This window comes from Folsomia candida, unplaced genomic scaffold (genome assembly GCF_002217175.1).
Source record: "Folsomia candida strain VU population unplaced genomic scaffold, ASM221717v1 Fcan01_Sc065, whole genome shotgun sequence".
Taxonomy (NCBI): Eukaryota; Metazoa; Arthropoda; class Collembola; order Entomobryomorpha; family Isotomidae; genus Folsomia; species Folsomia candida.
This window is the reverse complement of record NW_019091257.1, coordinates 247,367-270,435: the sequence shown is the minus strand read 5'-3', so window position 1 is coordinate 270,435 and position 23,069 is coordinate 247,367. Positions and strand designations below refer to the sequence as shown.

The following is a 23,069-nucleotide window of genomic DNA, read 5'->3' as shown; positions in this document are numbered from 1 at the left end:
TTTGGTCCGACACAAGGTAGAGGATAATCGATTTTACTGTCATATTTACGGAGTTGGGGATATCCTCCGATTTTACTGGTTCTTCTTCCTGCCAAATACGAATTTCGTGCTGCGAGCTCACAATTTGATACAACAGGCGGGAATTTATAGGATGTGGGAGGGTATGTGGGAGAATTATGAGAAACTGGTCCTGGCTGGGAAAAAGTTTGGATGGGGGGTGGATCCGAGTCAGAGAAGGACGCCCGAGACGACCATTCATGTCCTCGGATTGGATAATTTAACAACGTTCTTCGTCATTTGGGGATTTCTCCTACTATTTCCGACTGGCGCGTTCGTGGGAGAAATTTTTTATTACTTAGTTAAACTATTATTTAATTACTTTACTTAATTCTCTCTCTCTTTTAGAACCACTCTAGGTTCATAAATATATACGTAAATGTACAAGAGTTAAATATGGATAATCTGCAAATTATATTGAGTTAAATGTTTTTATTAGTGTAGTATACAAATATTTATTTGAAGAATGATTTAATACTGGATGCGTAATTTTATATGTATTTAAGTATGGAGAGAAGCTGTATTTCTTATTTTTATCTCTGCTGATAAATCTAAATTGGTATCTCTAAAATTACTAAGTTTTTAATCTACACTATTGCTCAAATTCAACCTCCCAGTTTATAAATATTTAAATAGCTTCGCAGTTCTGTTGGTGGGGCTTTTAAAATTATTTATGCATAACATAAAACTGGTAGCACGAAAACTCGTGCTTGTCGAGTATCCACTTACCCAATTGTTTTATATAATAACGTATTTTATACTGCGTTCTTCTCTTCTGACAATAGTGAACTTTCCATAGCCAAAATTGGTTGGGCAAAAACTATTGACTTATTCAAGCTGGTTAGTTCGAATCCTACCATAGGTCACACCTATTTGCACGTTTCGTTTTAAATTTTTTCGTCTAGTTTTAAAATTATCGGGTTAAACCAACATTCAATATGGTGTTTTTTATCAACAGTTCTGCCGTAAGAAGAAGAATTATCTATAGAAAATTTTTACATGGAACAATTTCCGCACGACGCTGCAGCGGACCGATATTAGGCCTTGCGCCGTAGCCGATGCAAATCCGGTAGGCGTGGAGCTATGATTCTTATGCGATTAGTCAGATTGTACCTGACTTCTTGCACTGCAAAGCAAAGAATGCGAGAAACAGAACGCCATTTATAACGTGGCATATGAACTCACCAAAATAAATTCCTACCTCGTATTCACGACCTTAGATCTGATGAGGTTTGATGTCCTCAGTTCTCATCAGGACCAATTTCGTCCTCAAACCTCATGAGGGCGCCGATGTGTATGACTAACACGCCTTCCTAACACGACATAACGTGTATCATGCACTGCTTTAAGAGTGCAAGGAAAATAAAAACTATCAATTATTCATAAGTTTCAGCTAAAAATATTATTTTATTTAGCTGGACGCCATTTCGTCTAAATATGTTAAATGTTAGGACACTTTCCTTTGCGTGGTAACTAAATTATTTATAATAACTTACAAATATTATAAGGCTACACTTTGCCTTATACTGGTTATTTATTTTATTTGAATATTATTGCCCTTTTCCCAAGTGTCCATTCCTATTCCAAAAAAATTAAGTGTTAACAAGAGCACCCGATTAGCTCCGAGCATCGAAATTTCAGCCAGAATTTCAAATCCGTTTAATACAGATAATGTTGAAATAAATTTCAAATCCAGTATTCTAGATAGTTATCTTCTTCAGTAACCATCAATTAGCCTTTTAGCCGGCAATTAGCCTCCAATGCGCTACCTGTGCGGGTTAGGCTATCTGCGTTAATGTCTAATCGACCCACCTCACACACTTACTAGCTTACCTTATCTCATTACCACGACGCCGATTATCAATTCGATAAATTCTCCTGAGAGTACCCTATCTCCAACTTCGATAGACTTTACCATGTCCCTACACACCTGGATGGTATTACCCTTCACCATACTTTGTACAAGATGTGCGTTCTCCGAGTCAGGAACCGTTTTACGTGACGTCTTTTCCGAAGCTGATATAACCATCATTTTCACCCCAGAGTATCACCACTTGTTCGACGAGGAAGCTTGCTTCTCTTATTTTCACATTGTTCGCGAGATTAATTTATACACACCGATTCGTGCCATCATCCTGACAAAGGATGATTTCGATGACCCCATAAGTTCCACCAGTTTGACAATCCACCGTTACCGCGCTACAGAAAAGTCGGCCCGATACAAAACTATGTTCGTCAAACTGGACTGGAGGATGGGGCTACTGCCAGGGGGTCGTAAATGTGAGTACCTCGTGCATATTGGTGACGCTGTCCTGCAACAAGAATACGTATTTGGTCAGATTGATCGTTCCCGAGATACGGCATGCTTAAGAAGGCACGCCGCTCTCTTTCGCAGTAAAAACTGATCTTGTTTGAGGATATCGTCACATCGTCCATCTTGATTCCATGTTTGACGTGTAGGCCGATAGAATATTTGCAAGTGGGTGGTGGGAATATAATCTCGCTCCGAGGAATTCAGCAAGTTTGGGACGTTCAAAATAGGGACATGCAAAACTACCTGGCCCTCACAGCAGATAATGTGAACGCCACGTGTGGTTTGGGATACGGCGGGTTCGTAAATCTAATGTTGGAAGGCTTCTGTCCTGTAGCAACAATTGCGGAAAAGTATAACTTAACGTTAGAGAAGTACAACACCAGTAGGGGCGACCAGTTTGGCGATAGATCTTTTGGAATCGTGATAACGACATTTATGGAGATTACAGAGTTAGATGATAGACATTTCATGTATGGACTCCACTTGGTTCCGGTACATTTTGTGGCAGTTACCAAACCTGCCGCCCCGGGGAGTGGAATGGAGACTTTTTTCACCATCTTTGACTCAGAGACTTGGACGGGAGTATTGCTTATTGTTACCTCGGTGGCAGGGTATTTGTCGTGGCTTCAGTTTAAGTGCGACTGGTTTGAAATGTTCTTACCCACGGTGATCACGGTATTGTCAATCTTGCTCGGGCAGGTGGGCGATAGTGCGGGGAAAGGGTATCAGAAAATGAAAGTGGCTTTGATTATTGTAATCTTATGGTTTTTTTTGGATATTTCCTCCTCATGGCGAATTTGTATCAGGGATCGATCTATTCACGTTTGGCGGTCCTCTACCCGCCCCCTTCTCCAAGTGGGTTTAAGGATCTCATCAACTGGGACAACTGGCCAGTCGTGGCGAAGGACATAAATTTCATTGACGCGAATGGATCACGCCATTCAGTCCTACTTAAGTTCATTTTGCCACAATTACTGCAAAGTAACGATAAAAATTTGAAATTTGCTTAATTTTTGAGAAAATTTCAGGCAAAGGTTTTGTCCTATACGGATCTCTCTGTGAAGGATATGGTAGATAGAAATCTGGAGCCGGCATCGCATCGGAAATCAATAATTTTAATGATTGGCAACGACGAGACAGGACTACCGGAGACATTAGCAATGAATAGAGAAGGCCTCCGCATAGTGAGAAACAGGGACGAGTCACCGTTTACTAGTTTACTGGTAGTTGTCGGTAGTAAGACGTTGCTCAGCCCGTATTTCGCAAAATAGTGGGGGCGCCTGCAAGAATGCGGCCTGAATGCAATGTGGGAGAGGTTGTTAAAAATTAGCTTAACGCTTCGTCAAGTGAAGGGGAGTGGGATAAAGGAACGGTATTTTAGAACGGTTCAACTCCTCCTCTGGAGGATTAGTCAGCCGGCAACGTTGCATGAATCTATTCCTGTCTCGCTGGAAGTAATCAGACCAATCTTTGCGATCTGTGGGGTTGTGGTTGGGTTTGGTGTGATTGGGTTTTTGGTGGAAAATAGGAGCGTTGTTGGAAAGGGGTTGGCAAATATTTGTAGATTTATGGAGGGCCTCAATGAAATTTGGCTGCCTTTGCGAAAGATATTTAATACAAGAAGATAAGTGAAAGCTGTAATTTCGTAGAAAAGTCTCATGTGTATTGTTGGAATGGGAATGAAAATTGTAGCTTTAACATGGGAAATGGGAGAAATTTATTTATCACTTTTGTTTTTACCGGTTTAGCGTAATACCACATCATCAAGCTCCAAGAATGACAATGCAAAAAACTTTTTTTAAAAGTTAGCCTAGTAAGATTTAATTGAAATTTTTGAAAAATATTACGGTCATTAACATCGGCAATTGGAAATGGAAAAATATTAAACCATTTCCGTAATCCCTAGAAACTATATATGTATCACACTTTTCACAGCACCTTGAATAGTGAGGTTCTCGTTCTCCTATTTTTTAAGATCATGCTATGCAATGATAAAGCTATGCAAGGATTATGTTATATAAGGATTTGCGATGTACGGATAATGCTATGTAATGATAAAACCATGTAAGGATAATGCGGTGTAATGGCTAATTAAAAAATTGCAATGTAAAAATTTTCATGAAATGATTGCCATGTTCGGGCCGCATACCAAATGGATTAAATGCGTCACATACAATTTTCATGCAATTAGTATTGAGATAATTGTTTTGAGATTTCAACAAGCTCAGAAACTTTAAAAGTATAAAAAACATTCAAATAAATATTTATGATACACATTACCGAATTACTTAAGATATTTAAACTCAACAGTCGGTTTGCAGTTTGAATTATTCATAAAGTATAATCATAATAAGATTCTGATAAAAATGTACGGACTTCCCATATAGATATGAATTTCAAATGATCATTAAAAAGCACTTTACTAAAATCTTAATTGCCAGTTAGGATAGGTACAAAACCTGTAAGAATTTCCATAACCCCCACCATTGCGCTTCATACGGTAATAAAATTTCATTCCGATTGAATAGTTCTGTTCGAAAGATGACAAACCAAAAGTATCGTACCCGATTCTCCATATTACTATTCCTTTTGTTTATAACTGTTTTCAACACTTCGTCCGCCGATGTGCATGAAATTCAGGTATTCAGAGACAAAAATTAGTTTTTCACCGAACTTTACAACCGATCAAAACGAAAGTTTATTTTTTTAATTTTTTTCCAGTCTTCTGACGACTATTTCGACTTTATGGGCCGTGAACTCGTCGTTTTTACGTTCAGCGCTCCTTGGTGTGGACCATGTAGGCAGTTTTCACCCCAATTGTCAGGACTCGCCACAAAATATAGTGGTCAGGTTGACTTTGCCACTGTAGATATTGAAAACGTGCCTACAGTTGCAACAAATATAGCAGAATTACCAACAATTCTAGTTTTCAAAAATGGATCGAGGGTAAATTATTAATTAGTTTGTGAGAGTGATTGTAGCCTTGTGCAATATTCTGCTAATTATTTCGATAACATAAACAGGTGGCCGGATTTGTTGGAGCAGATATTCAGCGATTACACGCCGCAATTCGAAAGCAATTGGAAGAATAAATTTTCTGATTCAATCGTAGATATAGACATGAATTGTCATGTAATATTCAAATATAATTAATAAAGCATTATGTATTGAATTATTATTAACAAGATTATTTTTCGGTCAAGTACCAACGTGGCACCTAACCCGACCGTGTAAAAGTTTACTTATTTCTCTAACATTTAATATTATGTAGTCATGATATTTGCCAAAACTTTCTTACTCACTAAATATCATGGGCATTCGATATACATACATTAGGGAGGAATGAACACGGTGAAAGGGGAAGGAGTAAAGTTATTCCATCACTTTCTCCTGCTTTATACTTTCCCATGTCCTTGTACAAGATCCGGGTAAACTTTAAGTAGTCGTGGAAGGAGATGATGTCTCTCTCGCTATCCCTCCGCTTTTCACCCGATCTATACAATCGGATTGAGAAAATCGATAAAACTCATCAGAATCCCACCAAGTGGGAGAAAGTGTCCCGTGAACAGACTCCTTTCTCCACTACTTAAGCTCTTTTTCAGTTATTTATTTATTCATCCACCAACATTTTTCTAATTTATTCTGGAAGGACAATTCTCTTTATTTTTTGGACGATCTGCTATTTATTTCGTCTATTTTCTATAGAACCTAAAAAATAGTCTAAACCTGAGGTAGAGCTAATTTTCTTTATGACCTTAAAGTCTACTAAGAAAAAATAAATAAAGAAAAAACTAAAAATTATAGTAACGACCAATAATTTAAGCCACAGGGGTAGAAAAATAAAATTCATAGGAAATAAATAAACTCTAAGCCACCCGCCAGCCAAAACTGACATAAAAATTAAAAATGTTATCGGAATTAATATATTAATTCTCTCAGCTAAAATTAAAAGATACCGGTTACCCATGTTATTAAAGAAAGAAAAATACAAAAGGCGAACGGAGTACGTTAATGTAAACAATGTAGATAAAACTATTAAGCATCCCATAATTAAATTTATTTTCCCTTGAAAAAAAAATTCAATAATTATGTCCCTAGAAAAAAATCCTGATAAAAAAATAAATTCGTCTATTTTCGTCTATTTTTGGATAATAAAATAATGGAGATTATTTACAGGGATATAACAGAATTTGCGGAGTTAGTTAGCTTGGTTAAATAGGAATATTTGTGGTTATAATAGGACTAATATCCTATGCCGGAATCTAGTGAAGTTGAGCACGTAGGCAAGTCCGGAAGTAGAAGTTGTAGTCTGGTGGAGGAGGATAACGTAAGTATTTTATTCATAAATAAATATATAGGAATGCAATTTAATTTCCAAATTAATTTTCATTTTTAAAGATATTAAAATTAAACTCTTCATTCTAGCGTAATTAAAGATGACGAGAAATTAAAAATTTCAAAATAAATAATTAAAACAGCTCCAAAAATTAATCAAGTTTTTTTTTGCTATATGTAGGTTTATAGATTTGTTCAACTCTTTGGGTCACGGTCAGCCACACATAATAAGGAATGGTACGAGATTTCACGCTGGGTTAAGTATGAACAAGACCTGGATGAGATTGGACGTCTCGGCCCCCCACACGTGGCTCCCATGTCGTACTGTTTTACTTCTAAATTGCTCCGTTTAATAAAAAATAGATGTAAGTATGCCGATACTATTTAATTTAATTTATTTATTTTACTAATGTGATCAATACTTATAAATAAATAATGGCTATTAATCGATCACTGCTCCTCCGATATTACAGGTGTACTCTTGCTCGACCCACCAGACGCCGAACTACCCACCATATTTCGAAACTTGGTGGATGAACTTCTCGTCAAACAACTTGCCGAGGGTGCCGAACTGGATGACATATTCCAAGACTTGCTACTATTCGTAAAACCAGAAAGTACACTTCAAGGCAGGAAAGGATCCACTGCTACTAGAATTCGAAGGGATTCGGTAAGTGTCTCCTCCCCTCTCTTTTTTGCTATCTTGAAAAAAAACAGCTAAATTTTAGCCTGTCACCCACAGATCAGATTCCTCTCCGGTAAGGGAAAGGGGGATGAAGAGCGTGATAAATTACCGAGGAAAGACAGCATTCAAATGAGGAGACTTGTCCGCCAAAATACATCCATTCAACCCCCCAGGAGAGATAGAGTGCTCAAGAGAAGGGGGACATTTTCCGGCCTTGCAAAATTCCTGCAGGACAACGAATCTTCGTCAAAAGACGATGGAAAAAGTAGACGCCGAGTTTCTGCCCAAATTGATGACAAGGAGGGCACCCTCATCCTCTTGAGGAGGGGATGCACCACCGCGGCAATGGCTTTGGTCAGATTTTCTAACTCTGCATCGTCTGGTGGAGAAGGGGTAAAAAAATTGGCGAGGATTTCGCATATTTTTACAAGAATTTTTAAATGTAGTTGAATGTATTGTACAATTAAAAAACCATATACATAAATAGTATTTGCAAATAATTACTCTAACCCTTGATACATACGCAAATTTTAAACCAACCGTTTTATTTCAGAGTTTGAGAAATCCCTACCGTTTTCTTATTATTTTCCTCTGTCCACAAGGAATGGAAGAAGAATTTACAGAAATTGGAAGATCCCTGGGTACCTTAATAAGTGACAATGTACATAATTACTACAAATTGCCTTCTAATATAATGAAATATTTAAAATTACCACAACTTAATTTCAGAAATTTAACAAGGCCATCCTCTCTGCCCAAAATGTGGAAGGAATCCTCACCACTTTCTCCTCCTTTTTTGACCGCTGCATCATCCTACCCCCTGGAATAGGGTACACCGAAAACTTCGCCGAACTACTTCCACTCCACATTCTGCAGGAAAAGGAAATCCTAATCCTCCAGATAAGGGACAAAGATCATCGCCTATCTAGTTTCGATAGCATGGATCCAGCAATAATGCCTTTGCACACACAAACCAATGAAAATGGTGCGAATATTAATTCATTAAAATCTCCCGAAATTCGGACATCCTTTTCCCGCCATCATTATAAATTATTCGGCGGAATGATTGACGATCTCAAACAGAAGATATTATTCTACAAGTCTGACTTTGTGGATGGTTTGAACTCACAGACTCTAACGACAACAATTTTCCTCTATTTTTCCACCATCGCGCCGAACGTGACGTTCGGAGGGTTACTCGAAGAAAAAACTGCGGCCTTTATCGGCATGTCGGAAACCTTAGTGGCGGCGTCATCTTCGGGCATAATTTTTGCCCTGTTGGGCGGACAGCCGTTAAACGTGATCGCTCCAACGGGCCCCCTCCTCATTTTTGACGAACAATTGTTCCTGTTCACGGAAATGCATGGAATCGAGTTCCTCCCAGCTAGGGTCTGGATCAGTTTGTGGGTGCTGATTACCACCGTCGTGGTTACCCCGGTGGGAGGAAGTGCCGTCGTGAAATACATTTCGCGCTTCACGATCCGTTAACCGAAAATTCCGGGGAAGTAAATTCCGACGAAGGATTTGGTGGGGAAAATGAACAGAAATCAAGCTTTGTTGTCGGGCAACCCAACACGGCTCTAATGTCGGCGTACCTAATGTTTGGAACGTTTATCATTGCGTACAAACTGAAAGGGTTAAAATTAAGTAATCTCTTTCCGAAAAAGGTGAGATGAAAATTTGGAATTTTTTGGCGTACCGCGTAATTTAATAAACATAATGAGATTTGAAATCTTTGACTTCCAGATTCGCCACATTCTTTCCGATTTTTGCGTCCCGGCAGCAATAATCTTTATGGTGATAGTAGATTACAATTGTGGCGTAAAGACAACGAAAACTCAAGTTCCTTCCGGTCTTAGTCCTACCATACCGGAAAAGAGGGGTTGGGTCGTGTCACCTTTTGGGATGGAGAAACCATTCAATTATTGGATGCCGGTGATCACGATATTACCCGGGGGCCTCATTTTTCTTATTATGTTTATGACAGTGGAAATTTGCGAGTAAGGAAAAAGGAAATTTTTAAAGAACCTGGTCACTGAATTGTTTCACTTTTAATTCTCTAGGAAAATTTTACTAACTCGGGGAGGTTTTAAGAAAGGATTCGGCCTTCACTGGGATCCGATTGTGCTCGCAGTGACAAATTTGGGGTGCGGAATTTGTGGCCTTCCCTGGATGAGTGTTGCCGTGTTGAGAGCGTTCGCCCATGTTGAGGCGCTGACGGTATACTCGAAAAACAATCCGCCCGGAATGCCACCAACTATTGTGAAAATTCGGGGTATGGTGGCAGATTTTTTTTAATTTTTCTTGAAATTTCATTATTGTGGTATGACAATTTTTGTAGAGAACCGTCTCTCCGGACTGTTCATGAGTATAGCGATGGGGGCTTCGGTCTTTCTAGCGCCAGTTTTGAAACTGATACCCGTTCCGGTTTTGTTCGGGATTTTCCTCTTTATGGGAGTAACTTCTTTCAAACCTACGCAAATTTGTGATCGAATCGTGCTATTTTTCACCTCGAAGGATGCTCACCCTCAAACTGTATATGTTCGGCGGGTAATTAAAAATTCAGTTATGGGTAGCTTTAATGGCTAACTTAACTTTTTACGAATTTCAGGTCCCTCCTTGGAAAATCCACATGTACACTGCTATCCAAATAATGACCCTGGTATTCCTCTGGGTGGTTAAGTCAATTAAGGAAATTGCAATTTTCTTCCCCATAGTTTTGATGCTACTTCCCCCAATCAGGCAGTCGTTAAAATTCCTATTTACCGAGGCGGAGCTGGACGCGGTAATAATAATTAAAAATAAAAACCTTCTACTACATATATTCATATGGATTTACGCTTTGTTTTGTAGCTTGACAATGAAACCTGCCCAGTCCCTGCCCAACTAACAGTACTTTCGAGTAAACCGACAACCAATCATCAATCATGATTTGTCGTAGAATAATGAAACTGTGCAAATAATACTGTGCAAGTCATTTGTAGTCTTGGTGATAACCTCAGATGCTCACAAGCTTAGTGCTCTTAAACATATAAAATTTTCAGAAAACAATAACATCTCGTAAAATCCTGCTAACAAACACCAGACCGTAAAAAATACTATAAAATTATAAATACTCTTCCATTAAGGTCATTCCTTAATCGAATTTATGGCAGTAAAATATAAAAGATAATGACAACCGTGGGTTTAAGGAAGTATGTGAATAACAATCGTTGTAATTTGAAGCAATAAAGTGCACAATGTAAAAGACATCTTTCAAAAACAAATTTTGCTGAGTGATTTTGCTGAGTGAATTTCAGAGAAAATTGCAAAGTATATATGTTTAGCCCGCAACAGAGCAATTTTTTATTTATAGGGATAGTCCTTCCCTCGTACCAAAGAAATTTGTACAGCAGCACGAATAAATATGTAAACTACTTTTATTAAGTAGTTACATAGGTGATAATCACACATTACATCATCACAGTTAATTTATATACAAGCTTTTTTGCATACATATGTATAAATATGTATATTCCCGATATACGGAAAAGTTCCCCAGACCATCTGCCCGATTTTCTACGGGGCGTCCTTCACCGCATTGAAGAAGAAGACGGGGGGTATCAGGCCCATTGCGGTGGGGAATACGTGGCGCCGCTTCGCCGCCAAAGTCGTCGTCTCCAGGATCACACCCCAACAATTCTCCCCACAGGAGTTGGCATTAAGGGTGGGGCGGAGATTGGGGCCCACGCTGCTCGCGCGTATTGGAATCAACCCCATGAGATCCCTAAAGCGTTCCTGAAAATATAAATATTGACAAATGTCCACATGTATGCATAGAAACTTGCTGAAAGCGGTTCCGTGGTTCAAGCCAATTCTAAACCTACACCAAAACCGTGAAATACATTAAATCTAACGGAGGTTTGGGGGCTTTAAAAGTCAAGATTTATTCAGAATTATGTATTATATAGTCAAGGCATAAATCTTTATGTTTTCTGAATATGAATATATTTTCATATGTATATATATATCGTTTTAATGCAACAGTTGAGAAACCTGGATGTAATTTAGACTATTATTTATTGGTATATGTATTAAAGTTGAACAACATAATTACATCAATACTAAACGTGATCGGACTTTATAAAATAAGTCAAGAACACAAAAATGACCTTAAATGCGATGATTGTGAATATCCTTAATTTGCTCAATGTGTTCCCCATGAACCTGGGCAACAGTCCGACAACGCTTTTTCCACGCCAAAAATACACATTGACACATTTCAGGGGTGATTTTCCCACGCTCCCTTTGCAATAGTTTCCAGACCCCATAATTTTTTGCTTGGAGCTCTGTTCGACATTTTTTTTCGAATTGACTAAATCCGAAAAAGTCCAAGTGAGATATATCGGGTGACTTGACCAGGATCAGGGTATTTTTGGTGATTTTTGTGGATCGCCTGACCTTAGGGTCTTCTGTGTATCACTGACTGAAGAGGGCAGTATGAGTTTACGTCTTGAAGTGGAGATCACCAAATTTGCCATAGTCTGTGGGAAAGAGTTTTTCAATTCTTATCCCAGAAGTTGTTTTATATTATCACATGGATAGCTAGCAGAAGTTTTATTCGTGTTTGGGAAGACTTTAAATAAAACGACGACCTCACTGCCTATAATTGTGCCCACCACCATAATCTTGTAAGAAAACTTTCTCTCTCAGGGCAGACATATTTCTCAGTCTCCTCCTGACCCTTGGTTTAGCAGATCTTCCTAACCCTTTCGCAGACTTGGACATTAGACCAGCCTCATCCATTGTGACAACAAATTCAGATCTTGCATCTACCAAGTGGTCCTCATACTGGCGCCTACGGTTGGGCGTCAGATTTGCCTTTTGCGTGTCTTTCAGCACGTGAACGGACTACTTCCGGTGGATTTTCTTTGTCCAATTTTGTTTATATTATTCGGTTTACATGTTATTTTGACAAGTTGACCTGTTTTATGATGCTTCGTTGGCGAAGTGAATTTTCTTGTGCGTCAAACCATTTATTATTTAGGTTACCGTTTTTGAGGCTTTTTGAAAAGACTGATTTTTTGGAGGTATATGAAGTCCAGAATTTTTATTTTTTTATTTAATTATTAGGTAATGTATCATGTTATGAATTGAGCCCAAAGATAACTTCATATTACTGCTCTGAAGACATTTTTAGCTATCATCAACCGAGAAAAACTCTTGGAAACTATTAAAACGGATCTCTCCACTTCTGGATTTATTTTGGGAGCCATTTGTGGACAGAATTTTTTGAAATTTTTAGCATTCCTGGCAGATAAGTAAAGTAACATGTGCTCAAAAATTCAAAATTTTCCGACCCGCGGTTATCGAGATATGTGTGGGGCAACATTATTTTATAATCTCCGATCACGTTTTGTATTTCATTGTACGTTTTTTTTATTTTTTAACAAAACATCCAAAATTTATTCAATTTGAAATTATCAATTTCCATTCGCATATACATAAATATATTAATGATTAAATCGATTGGATACTATTAATTTACTAGGCTATAGCCCGTGTAAAACACGGGATCTGTTCAATTTTTTTAGGATGGATGACTATTCTGCGATCGAATCAGATCAAGACAAAGCAATTGGATGGGTGGATTGATGATAGGATTTTTCCCGTGTGGAACACGGGACGCGAAACCTTGGACCCTGAATCTGATTTGATCGTAAAATGGATGGTCATTGCTCCTTTATCCTAATCCAAGGAGTATAATTTGGTCTCGATCGGTACGGTATCAGAACGTAAAGTCCAGAAAGTCCGGAAAGTACAGAAAGTCTGGAAAGTCCAGAAACTCCGTAAAGTTCAGAAAATCCGGAAAGTACGGAAATTCAGACATAAGTCTATGGACTCTCCGATGTTTCTGTGCACTCTCTGGACTTTCTGAACTTTCTAGACTTCCCGGACTTTCTGAACTTTCTGGACTTCCCGGACTTTCTGAACTTTCTGGACTTCCCGGACTTTCTGGACTTTCTGGACTTCCCAGACTTTCGGGACTTTCCGCAGGGCTTTCTGGACTTCCCGGACTTTCTGGACTTCCTGGACTTTCTGGACTTTCCGGAAAGTCCGGGAAGTCCGGGAACTCCGGGAAGTCCAGAAAGTCCAGGAAGTCCGGAAGATCCGGGAAGTCCGGAAGGTCCGGGAAGTCCAGAAAGTCCGGGAAGCCCGGAAAGTCCAGAAAGTCCGGGAAGTCCAGAAAGTCCACTGAAACACCAGAAACCTAACCTCATAGTATATTTGAGTAAGCCGTAGCCGACGCCTCCAAATACTTGTCGCCTATCCATCAATGTTGCCGTTTGTAATACATTGAAGGGATGCGTTCCTCACAGACAGACAGACAGACAGACAGACAGAGAATGGACTAATCTTATATAAAATGGAGGCGACGTCTTCCCGACAGGACTTTACTTATTGGCCGTCAAGGGTTGGAACTAAGCCGGTGCCTGTCCTCGAAAGTCTTCTGGCCTCTTAGATTATTTATTTATTATATAATTAATATCATCACAAATTATCACATTCATTGATTATTATTTGTAATAAAACTAAAATGAAATTAAACCTAAATTATAGTTTACCATAACAACTTAAATCTAAATCTAAATGTTATTAAAATTATATATTAGTTCAATAATAAAATATGCTATACCATCATATTATTTCTAAAACTGAAACTAATCACATGCACAGAATATTATCTAGATTTATAAATGATAAATAGAAAATAACTTCCCCTACTAACCGTAATCCTAATCAGCAAAGTTGTGTCCCATCCAGTGTTCCGGGTGTGAATTACCAGACGGTAATTACCGTTAATTACCACCTGACCCTCATGTGAATAACTGTGAAATACCGTGAAAATCCAATGGGGGCATTGTGAAACACATTGTGTCATTTTATTTATCTAAATTTCTTCCGTTTTCTAAATGTTACTATTTAACATTAAGTAGGAAATGACTATTAATTACAACATTTTTAAGTGAGTAATATTAATCTGATTAAATTATTCATGTTAAATTATTAAGAATTTAATCATTTAATTAATGTTTAATTTAATTAATTTAAAACCAATAATATTACCCAAATCATATAAATTAATGAAATATCGGGCTAGATGCCTTTCAAAATGCGATAAATATGCAATTTCACAGTTTCTCCCATTTTTCCCGGTTTTTCACAGTTTTTCCCATATTTCACAGTTATTCCCACTGTGATGTGAAAAATCCAAAAAAGTGTGAATTTCCGAAACACTGGTCCCATCCATAGCCCCAGTGATGAATCTCTCCCTGAATGAAAAGACACTTAATAATTAATAATTTAATAATTTGAGCTCGTAATGAGCGGAAGATAAAATTTCCGTTACTATTTTCATTCCTTGAAATACCCTCAATTTGACTATATTGATCTCACAATGCATACTGACTTTACAACACATTTCTGACTTCACAGCACCAATTAATCAATTTTAAATAATTTTGTATCAGTAAACAGTCTTTTACTCACGAAAATATCTAGTTTTATATTTGTGAACAAAATTTGACCAATATGTGATGGCTTCTTGTGAAACCTATAAGAGTGCCGTGGGTATTACATCCTCTTTGTTGGAGAGTATATTTGACATCAGTAATCATAGATGCACCCGCTTAAATTTTGTGATAAATAAGTTTCACCCCTCCCCTACTAACTGGTAGATATAAGTATTGTCTGCCGACCCATTTTTAGTTTGATTTCCATACAAAACTTTCGATTTGTTTGGAAATCTCATTATACAAATTTTCTCCAGGATTTAATACCTGTAGTAAAATTGGAGTCAAAAAGTTATTTACTATTTTAACCCATGAAAACATACTTGCCTCAGAGGATTCTGCCCCTGAAATATTTAATTCCCAGTTCCAGTTAATTTGCTCCAGTTAACCGAGTTTTACCAAGACACATTTCTGCCGAGGTACTGCATAGACTGACAGACATACTGTCCACGCAATCGGGCGTTGAAATAAATAATTCTAATAACGACGCATAACCCTCCCGACGCCAGGTAAATATTAAATTAACGTAAACAAAGAACCACCTCAGCCAGGCTACATAAACCAAACAATCGCTTAATTTTTTCTACCCATTTTGGATGTCATGAGAGATTTTTTTGTATCATATTGCAAATGTGACAAACTTTACATATTCTTATAATAAATTAATCTTTATCTCATTGTACTACAGTAATACCTGACATAAGTAGATATTAGACTTCCTCCTTATCATTGACATCATGGTCCTCTTGAAACTGATCATTTTCCTCCTTCCTCGTCAGCTCCTCAATTGCCTTGATACAGTCAACTACTTTCTCCCCTAAAGCCAAATCTATTTCCTGACTTTCTTCATTATCTTCCCCATGGGCCCAAGTCGTCAGAGATGTCAACGCTTTCGTCGATGCGTAATCCGCCATTGGGGTTATTATTTGTTTATGCAAAACATTATTAACTTTCTCTGTCAATGAATCTATCATGGTGACAATGTGTTTGTCAATTTGACTCAGTGTAATGGATTCGTGATCTTGCGAAATTTTTTTCAGGTCGTTTTGAATAATATTTTTGTAACCTTCAAGTTCAACGCTTATCTCGTTTTCCATTAATTTTGCTGTAACAATTCCAAATTCTAATTTTTTCTCAATACATTTCTCCAACAGGGATTGTTCATCATAAGATAATTTCCATTTGCGACACAACCATTGGAACTGTATTGACCATGTAGAATTTATACGTGATTCTAAGACCGTCTGCAGCTCGTGACAAAGTTGAAATACAATTTTCCCCAGTTCCAACAAACCAGATAGGATTGATTTTACTCTGTAAATATTTAAAAGTTCTCCTCCGCCTTTTGTATTAGAGACGAAACTGTTACTTAAGGATGCGTAGACCTGATTCATCTCACTGTTGGTGGAAGATGTTACTTTTTCCAGAATAGTTTTGACATGCATTCCCAACATGTTTTGTCCCGTCATGCAATCTAGAGTATGGTAGTAGGCTAACATTCTAAATAACAAGCTATTATCAGTGATTTGTTGCTTTATTGCGCGCTCAATTTTCTCTCTTATGGCACCATTAAGGGATCTAAGGAGTATGTCCGAGCCTGAATGTGCCGCCATGTGGAGGCCTTCCCGTAACGCTTCTCGACCGATTGTTTTCACAATATCTTTCGTAATACTTGTCGCATTAACTGCAACATTTTTGGAAGTACTGGTTAGAGTTTTTGAAATTCCCTCCGTTACAACTTGTTCTACTACTTCGGAGGAAGCACACTTTACTTGTGGTGCCTTTGGCTGTATTATTTATATATGAAAGTCCTGCCGAAAGTACGGAAATTGTCATACTTATAGCTTTCTGAGTTCTATACTGTGACCATGAAAACTCTCTGGAGCGATAAGTTCTATACGCTGTGACAAAATCGGCCACCCCTTCGGTAACAAAGCCCATTCCGGCGGTACTCCCTAACCCTGTGTATATTAAAACGGAACCTATTAGTATTTGTGAGGTAGCAATTGCACACACTGCCAAAATTTTGTTCCATGGCATGAATTTTTTCTCGGTGAATGTATGCAGTAAATAAATTCCCCTATTTCTAAATTCTTGCACCGTTTGGCTCGGAATAAGTTTCGAATTGGTGAAGAAACTGTCGATGACTTCCCAACTGGAAAAATAAGGAGGCTGCACTGTTAGAACTGTAACGTTGTTAAACAATTTCGATGGCCGGAAGTTGCGTGTGCGTACAACGTTGATGAAAATGTGTCAACAACGTTGACACCAACGTGCCCCGAACATACGGTGAACGGTATAATAACGTTCCTTTCACGGTACATTTCATGACACCAACGTTCCCACAAAGTGCTACCTACGTTGCTTGAATGTTCATTCAAATGAAAAATAACTTTGCACCAACGTTATAATCTCTTTTCAATATTCTTACAATTTTATTTACTCACTCAATTTAAAATTTGTTTGCATAAATATACAATTAAGTCAATTGAATCAAAATACTAAGTTATACATAAATCCATAAGCACTAATTATAATAATTAACTACAATGCACCCTCATCACAACAAACTGGAAGACAAAGATACTCATTTTCTCCAGATAGGGGAAGTAATACAACTTTTACACTTAAATCCTTTTTACAAATTAACCGGCATCGTACAGATATGTGACTAACTACATAAATTGATAATTTCGAACTTTCGCAAGGGAAACTGAAATAATCTAATTTAGAATTAAACTTTCTTACCTCTAATTGATCAACACCTTTCAATTCATGTATAATAACTACGTCACCAGATTTTAAAATAAATGCTCGATCTCTAGGAACAGTGGATACATGACATTCTTTGTTACATGAAGTTGTAGAAATATTTGCAGCTTCATACTCGCCAACCCTTCTAATAACCTGCGCCAGGTGATTAGACCACCATTTTTCGCCCTAAGCATTCGCTTAATTGCTTGCATAAAGTTTTCAAATGGGAATGCATTTATGCCGTTCAAAGATCCGAATTTTATCGCATCATCGCTTAAATGTATTAAAGAATGGACGTTATAGACAAGAAATTCTGGCACATATAAAGTTGGGATTTTCTCAACAAATGAAACTAATAATTTTCTTGCGTACTGGTACCAGTCCCTGTTAGTTGAGAGTAAAATTCGAATAGAAATTGAAAGAAGCATAAAATGTTCATATTTTTCCTTTGTGAGAATTCCTTTCAGTACCAAAGGTCCTAAATATAAAAGAAAAGTACGATATTCAGTCGCCTTCCAATATTCTAATTCTGCTAAAGGTCGTGGCTTCCGGTTAAATTCCGAAGGAATAAATCGTTTGCACGCCAGAATTCGTTCGGAAATTTCAAGTATGTCATGTCGCCCTAGCCTATGTGGGAGTGGACCACTCCTCCAACAGGATAACAATTTCTTAGTTACTCCTAAACATACGAGGTGCATATAATCAAGCACTACATCGGACACCATTCCAATTCCTAAGGATTGTAAAGGTGAAATTCCTGTGTGGTGCAGCGTATCTAATTGAACATTAAAATCCTGATCGTGCCGCAAATTTGCATCATTTCTGTCATATATAACACGTCCTAGCCATTTCCCCTTTTGATCGCACCTATCGCAACCGTGATATGCATTAAAAGTAACGCAATTTTTAATAAAGTTTCGAGCAGGAGCATCTGCAACTATGCATTTTACAAAAACCTTTCTAAGTATACCATTAATTTCTAACCCAGTTCTAGCTAGCGACAAGCATTCTTCAACAAATGGTTCCAAAAATTCCGTCACCTTGTTTGGCTTACAGTTGTCACTGTAATAGAGCCCAACTATAAATGGCTTATTAAAGTTTAATAACGGAGTGGTAACTAAAATTGGCCAAAATTGTTTTTTACTCGATCTACTAATTGGCAAGCCATCAATTCCTACAATTAACTGGAACGAATCGAATGTATCACTGAACGAGTCTAAACTACTATAAAATTTTATCTTTTTGGCCAACCCAAAATGATAATATTTGCCACCCTCTATGTTATCAATATTATAGCTGGTGACGGTACCAAACAGTGTCTTGTGCGATTTAGGTAAAGAACAATTAGGGAAATTTGACAATAAAATGCGCAACAAATCATCCGTGGCAGTACCCGTGATATTATGTGTGATAGCCCACTTCCTTAAATCTGATTTGAGATCGGGAAGTTGATTCACGTCTTCCTCCTCATCATCACTACTAAATGGTTGATCATTATCAAATAATACGGTATCCGACCTATCATAACTAGAGGTGACTAAGTGTAAATCACCAGTATTTCTACTTTGTGACCCTAAATTGTAAGGGGTATTATAAATGTGTTCATCACACGGTTGACTATTCGACTGAGGTTCTAAATTACCACTACTATTATGTATTTCTAATTCTATTAGTTTACATGCTTCCTGGATTTTACGCCTTTTAGTTCTATCGGACGACATCACAAATTTAATTTTTTTCCTCTTCGGCTGTCTTTGGAGCTCTGGAGAATCGTAAATGATTCATGACGGACAATCTGATGCTGACATCAGTTTTCTGATCAGCGGCAAGTTTTTTGTTCTTCTTAACAGCACCTGTAAAAACAGATGACGATTTAAAATGTATGCATATATATCTCATAAATCGGTTTTTAAAGTTTCATTGAAAATAAAATACTTCATACCGGTAATACAGTAATTTACGTTTGAGTAAATTTCAAATGGCTTCTTTTCCTTCCCTTTCCCAGTAAAAGTGAAGCCAATTGCCAAGTCGTGGTCGATTATTCTGTCAAAAATCAACTTCACTGTCTGGTTAAGTGTCTCCCCTCCAATCTCAAACAGATACTGAACCTAAACCACATTTAAATACGACTCAATTAACAATAAATCTTTTGCAAAACAATTATTCTGAAAATAAATGCTCTTACAAAACTGGCTTTTTCAATTGATAATTCCAGTTGATTATCAAATTCTTGCAAACTTTGCTCAGAATGAAGTGGGAAATTGGGCAAAGAAGAAAAATCGAAATCTGGAAGCGGGGGATCAGACTCGTTTATCTTCGACGCCTCCAGATGAGCAGTAATTTTTTCCAATTTCCTTTCCAAAGATTTGAGAGTTTTTTCAATTCCAGCAATATGTTTTATTACTGTTGTTTGGAATCCTGAAATTATTAATGAAACCTAGCGTAAATATGAGACCGATTTAAGGGAAATGTGATTATCAGTATTATTTTAGTCTTACCTTGTGTTGGAACATAATCAGTTCGTAGCACTGGCGCTGACGCTGATGAAGTATTTGATGATGTGCCTGGGGTGACCTCTGTTTGACCTACGGGAGCTAGAAAATCTTCAGTTGTCACATAAATAATTTGCCGATTATTTTCCTCTTCACCGCCGACTAAAATATGTAAGGTAAAAAAGTTTTAATCGTTAGGAATTATTATTAAATAGGTCAATTTGAAGTTCACCTGTTGCTAATAAATTCGACCCCTCCACTGGGCTTGTCATATACAAGTTTGTTGGAGGAGAACTCAGCAGCGAAATTGGAAATTCATTAGTGGCTCCTGCATTATAATTATAACTTAAAAATAATACTTTGCAAATATAAAGGACTCGTATTTATGTAAACACTGTACCTGTTGCAGTAACCTCGTGCGCCCGCAAAATTGACAAACAGTTGTCGTTCTCGTGATCTGAATTTATTTTTTTGTTCTTGGAAATACGTTTGTTTGGCAAAATTGGATCGTTTTCCAGCTCGGAGGTGTCTTCAGCTTTTCTGGCTCCTTCAACAGCAGCTTTGAATGTATCTAAATATTAAAACAGAAACTTTAAATTAAAATGTATGAAATACCAGCCAATTTTATTCTTCCTACTTACCAAATTCGCCTAGAATCCTACACACACACTTTCCCCACGATGGCTGAGGGAGAGTTCGGTCACAGCGTATTTTCTTTAAATTTCCTGCATCGCAACGAGACGGCCACCAACACTCAGTGTTTCCAATCAACCAATTTGATGGAATTACATCCACAGTAATTGGATTTTCTGTGGAAAATTCAACGACGAGATAATTTTTCACCGTCATGATTGAAAAAAAACTCAGACGACCGAAGGTACAAGCATGGTTGGAATGGCGACGGTAGCGGTATGCAAGGGGCAATTTGCGTGGAGAGAACGTTGGTTCAACGTGAAAGTCACAATACTTGCAGTCGGCAATTTCATGTTACTACACTGTTAAATTTTCAGTAATAAACGTTGTACCAACGTGATTAAAACTTTAGGGCGCACTGTGAAATTTCGCAGTTAAGGAACGTTATATGAACGTTGCAATTGAAAAAATTTCACCCAGATATAACGTTCACTTTCGTCCAACGTTTCATATGTTGGTGCAATGTTGCTGTAACATACCTCTTCCGATTGGGTTGGACTTTGGTTTGCTTTATGTCCTCTTGACTTATTTTTGCCGAGTTAATCACTATTTGGGCACCTTTGTGAGATAAGTTACGAAAACGAAGGGCGAAATGGGCGAAATGTAGAGATCGAATGATGGGAAGGATTTGTTTCAAAGTTGGTTTTCTGATCCGATTGAGAGAAATGTTGACATTGGAGTGGGAAAAGATTGGACATTTTTTTTCGTGGAAAGGAATAAATTTGGATTTTATTTTGTCAAACTTTATGGATATTTTTGTTCCAATCGGGATTTCGCCTAAATGTTGCATTACTTCGGGAGAATAAACCTTATAGTTAGGAATTGTGATGCACATCTCGTCAAAATCTGATGGGATTTCTTCACCTGGGTTTTTTACACAGTAGTAACCTTCACCGGGCCCGATTTTACTAAATTTTCGTTCAAAGTTTTCAAACCTTTTGCCCACGTTTATCACAGGATTTGAAAATGTTACCAAAACTTTTTTTGGTTTTGTTTCGTGAAAGAAGTTTAAAACTTGCGGAATAACTGAGGCATCCAATTCATGAATTTCTAAATCCAGGTCCACGGTGGTAAACAATTTACAATTTTCTACGTTCCCATTTTTAATTTTTATATCAAAAACAGCCCCTTCATCACACTTGGATATGAATTCTATTGAATCTTTGCACGTGATGTAGTCCGTGGAGTGAACCATTTCGTCATCTTCTTCCTCACTATATTTAGAAATTGCAATCACTTTCTCCCCTTCGTGTAATTTTTTTGTTAACTCTTTCAATTTTGTTTCCACCTCGGATTTATTGACGCCTTTCATGCACGTGTTTGGACATACAAGTTGTATAAATTCTTGCCACGGGACACCATCGCATATCAGGGTTGGGGAATTGGGAAATTGATTTATTTGTAGGGCATCAATCGTGTCTAAGCATTGGTCACGCTCCCCGCATTCAAAGCCTGTGAGGCCATTAATTGTGAGGGTGGTGCATTGCTGCGAAATTAATTTGTGCGGCAATTTATTAGAAAAGTGGGAAATTTGTGATTTATTAAAAAATGATGGCTCGAGATTTGCTATTAATAACTTTTCCAGGTTCGCGAGACTTGTTTCTTTCACATTATCGGAAAACTTAAATTTACCCGTGTCGCAAAGATAATTGAGATTTATTCCTTTCCTCGTTTTACAATTAAAGGTTGTAATATCGATGGTGCGTAGAGATTTTAAAACAGTTTCTATCGTCCCCTCAACCAAAGTTTTAATCGATTCGAGGATGTATATCTTATCATGGATTTGTTCTCTTAAATCGGAAAATTCTACCGTTGCGTCGTTCCTCACAAGTCCGTCGGACAATTGAAGAATATCTACCTCAGACTGCACAAGTTCCAAACATTTTCTATAATTTGCTACTGCCCTTGTTTTGTAGTCAGCCGTCCACCTATCTCCCCCCAGCAGGCCGAGCTTTCCCACTAGCAAAACACTCCCGAGCAGTAGATACGCCCCTGTCGCCATTTCTGGATCCATTTCTATCGCCCGTTCCACATGTTGTGTAACCTTGTCGTAATAATTAGAGAATCTTGTCCACTTCTGCAGCACGTCGGTGGCAATGGTTAAGTGGAAGAAGGGATTGTCTATCACTCCCGTATGGATTGCTCCCCTTTGGAAGTTAAACTCTGTAGAAAGTTGAGACTGAAAT

General features: G+C 37.7%; 5 protein-coding genes across 5 annotated transcripts; 3 read left to right on the top strand and 2 right to left on the bottom strand.

The window, feature by feature from the left end:
* Positions 1-4,832: 4,832 nt before the first annotated feature.
* LOC118433648 (thioredoxin-2-like) lies at positions 4,833-5,477 on the top strand. The gene is made up of 3 exons (XM_035845800.1): positions 4,833-5,011; positions 5,093-5,317; positions 5,395-5,477. Exons 1-3 carry the CDS (start codon positions 4,913-4,915, stop codon positions 5,461-5,463), a joined length of 393 nt encoding a protein of 130 aa, XP_035701693.1. The 5' UTR covers positions 4,833-4,912; the 3' UTR covers positions 5,464-5,477.
* Positions 5,478-5,958: 481 nt separating this feature from the next.
* Positions 5,959-8,905, top strand: LOC110862677 (anion exchange protein 2). Its single transcript, XM_035845797.1, has 6 exons — positions 5,959-6,698; positions 6,888-7,071; positions 7,180-7,376; positions 7,449-7,784; positions 7,945-8,052; positions 8,121-8,905. Exons 1-6 carry the CDS (start codon positions 6,624-6,626, stop codon positions 8,877-8,879), a joined length of 1,659 nt encoding a protein of 552 aa, XP_035701690.1. The 5' UTR covers positions 5,959-6,623; the 3' UTR covers positions 8,880-8,905.
* LOC118432929 (anion exchange protein 2-like) lies at positions 8,865-10,640 on the top strand. Its single transcript, XM_035845798.1, has 6 exons — positions 8,865-9,058; positions 9,138-9,391; positions 9,455-9,666; positions 9,733-9,941; positions 10,003-10,176; positions 10,245-10,640. Exons 1-6 carry the CDS (start codon positions 8,975-8,977, stop codon positions 10,320-10,322), a joined length of 1,011 nt encoding a protein of 336 aa, XP_035701691.1. The 5' UTR covers positions 8,865-8,974; the 3' UTR covers positions 10,323-10,640.
* Positions 10,641-13,264: 2,624 nt separating this feature from the next.
* On the bottom strand, positions 13,265-13,651 carry LOC110862676 (pulmonary surfactant-associated protein D-like). Its single transcript, XM_022111891.1, has one exon. It carries the CDS (start codon positions 13,649-13,651, stop codon positions 13,265-13,267), a length of 387 nt encoding a protein of 128 aa, XP_021967583.1.
* Positions 13,652-17,355: 3,704 nt separating this feature from the next.
* LOC118433652 lies at positions 17,356-21,223 on the bottom strand. Its single transcript, XM_035845810.1, has 7 exons — positions 20,832-21,223; positions 20,591-20,761; positions 20,423-20,518; positions 20,197-20,352; positions 19,884-20,116; positions 19,641-19,806; positions 17,356-19,551 (listed from the first exon to the last, which is right to left on the bottom strand). The coding sequence occupies exons 1-7, from the start codon at positions 21,037-21,039 to the stop codon at positions 19,427-19,429; spliced, it is 1,155 nt and encodes a 384-aa protein (XP_035701703.1). The 5' UTR covers positions 21,040-21,223; the 3' UTR covers positions 17,356-19,426.
* Between the last annotated feature and the right edge of the window lie 1,846 nt (positions 21,224-23,069).

What these genes read in the sequence shown, in the direction of transcription:
- LOC118433648 (XM_035845800.1), top strand. Translation starts at nt 4,913, where the DNA reads ATGACAAACCAAAAGTATCGTACCCGATTCTCCATATTACTATTCCTT. An exon ending in CCGATGTGCATGAAATTCAG is followed by an intron (nt 5,012 to 5,092) that starts GTATTCAGAGAC and finishes ATTTTTTTCCAG; the next exon opens with TCTTCTGACGACTATTTCGA. An exon ending in TTTTCAAAAATGGATCGAGG is followed by an intron (nt 5,318 to 5,394) that starts GTAAATTATTAA and finishes TAACATAAACAG; the next exon opens with GTGGCCGGATTTGTTGGAGC.
- LOC110862677 (XM_035845797.1), top strand. Translation starts at nt 6,624, where the DNA reads ATGCCGGAATCTAGTGAAGTTGAGCACGTAGGCAAGTCCGGAAGTAGA. An exon ending in CTAGAATTCGAAGGGATTCG is followed by an intron (nt 7,377 to 7,448) that starts GTAAGTGTCTCC and finishes TGTCACCCACAG; the next exon opens with ATCAGATTCCTCTCCGGTAA. An exon ending in CATCGTCTGGTGGAGAAGGG is followed by an intron (nt 7,785 to 7,944) that starts GTAAAAAAATTG and finishes GTTTTATTTCAG; the next exon opens with AGTTTGAGAAATCCCTACCG.
- LOC118432929 (XM_035845798.1), top strand. Translation starts at nt 8,975, where the DNA reads ATGTCGGCGTACCTAATGTTTGGAACGTTTATCATTGCGTACAAACTG. An exon ending in GTAATCTCTTTCCGAAAAAG is followed by an intron (nt 9,059 to 9,137) that starts GTGAGATGAAAA and finishes TTTGACTTCCAG; the next exon opens with ATTCGCCACATTCTTTCCGA. An exon ending in AAACTGTATATGTTCGGCGG is followed by an intron (nt 9,942 to 10,002) that starts GTAATTAAAAAT and finishes TACGAATTTCAG; the next exon opens with GTCCCTCCTTGGAAAATCCA.
- LOC110862676 (XM_022111891.1), bottom strand. Translation starts at nt 13,651, where the DNA reads ATGAGGTTAGGTTTCTGGTGTTTCAGTGGACTTTCTGGACTTCCCGGA.
- LOC118433652 (XM_035845810.1), bottom strand. Translation starts at nt 21,039, where the DNA reads ATGACGGTGAAAAATTATCTCGTCGTTGAATTTTCCACAGAAAATCCA. An exon ending in GCACGAGGTTACTGCAACAG is followed by an intron (nt 20,519 to 20,590) that starts GTACAGTGTTTA and finishes ATTATAATGCAG; the next exon opens with GAGCCACTAATGAATTTCCA. An exon ending in CGTAAATTACTGTATTACCG is followed by an intron (nt 19,552 to 19,640) that starts GTATGAAGTATT and finishes CTGTTTTTACAG; the next exon opens with GTGCTGTTAAGAAGAACAAA.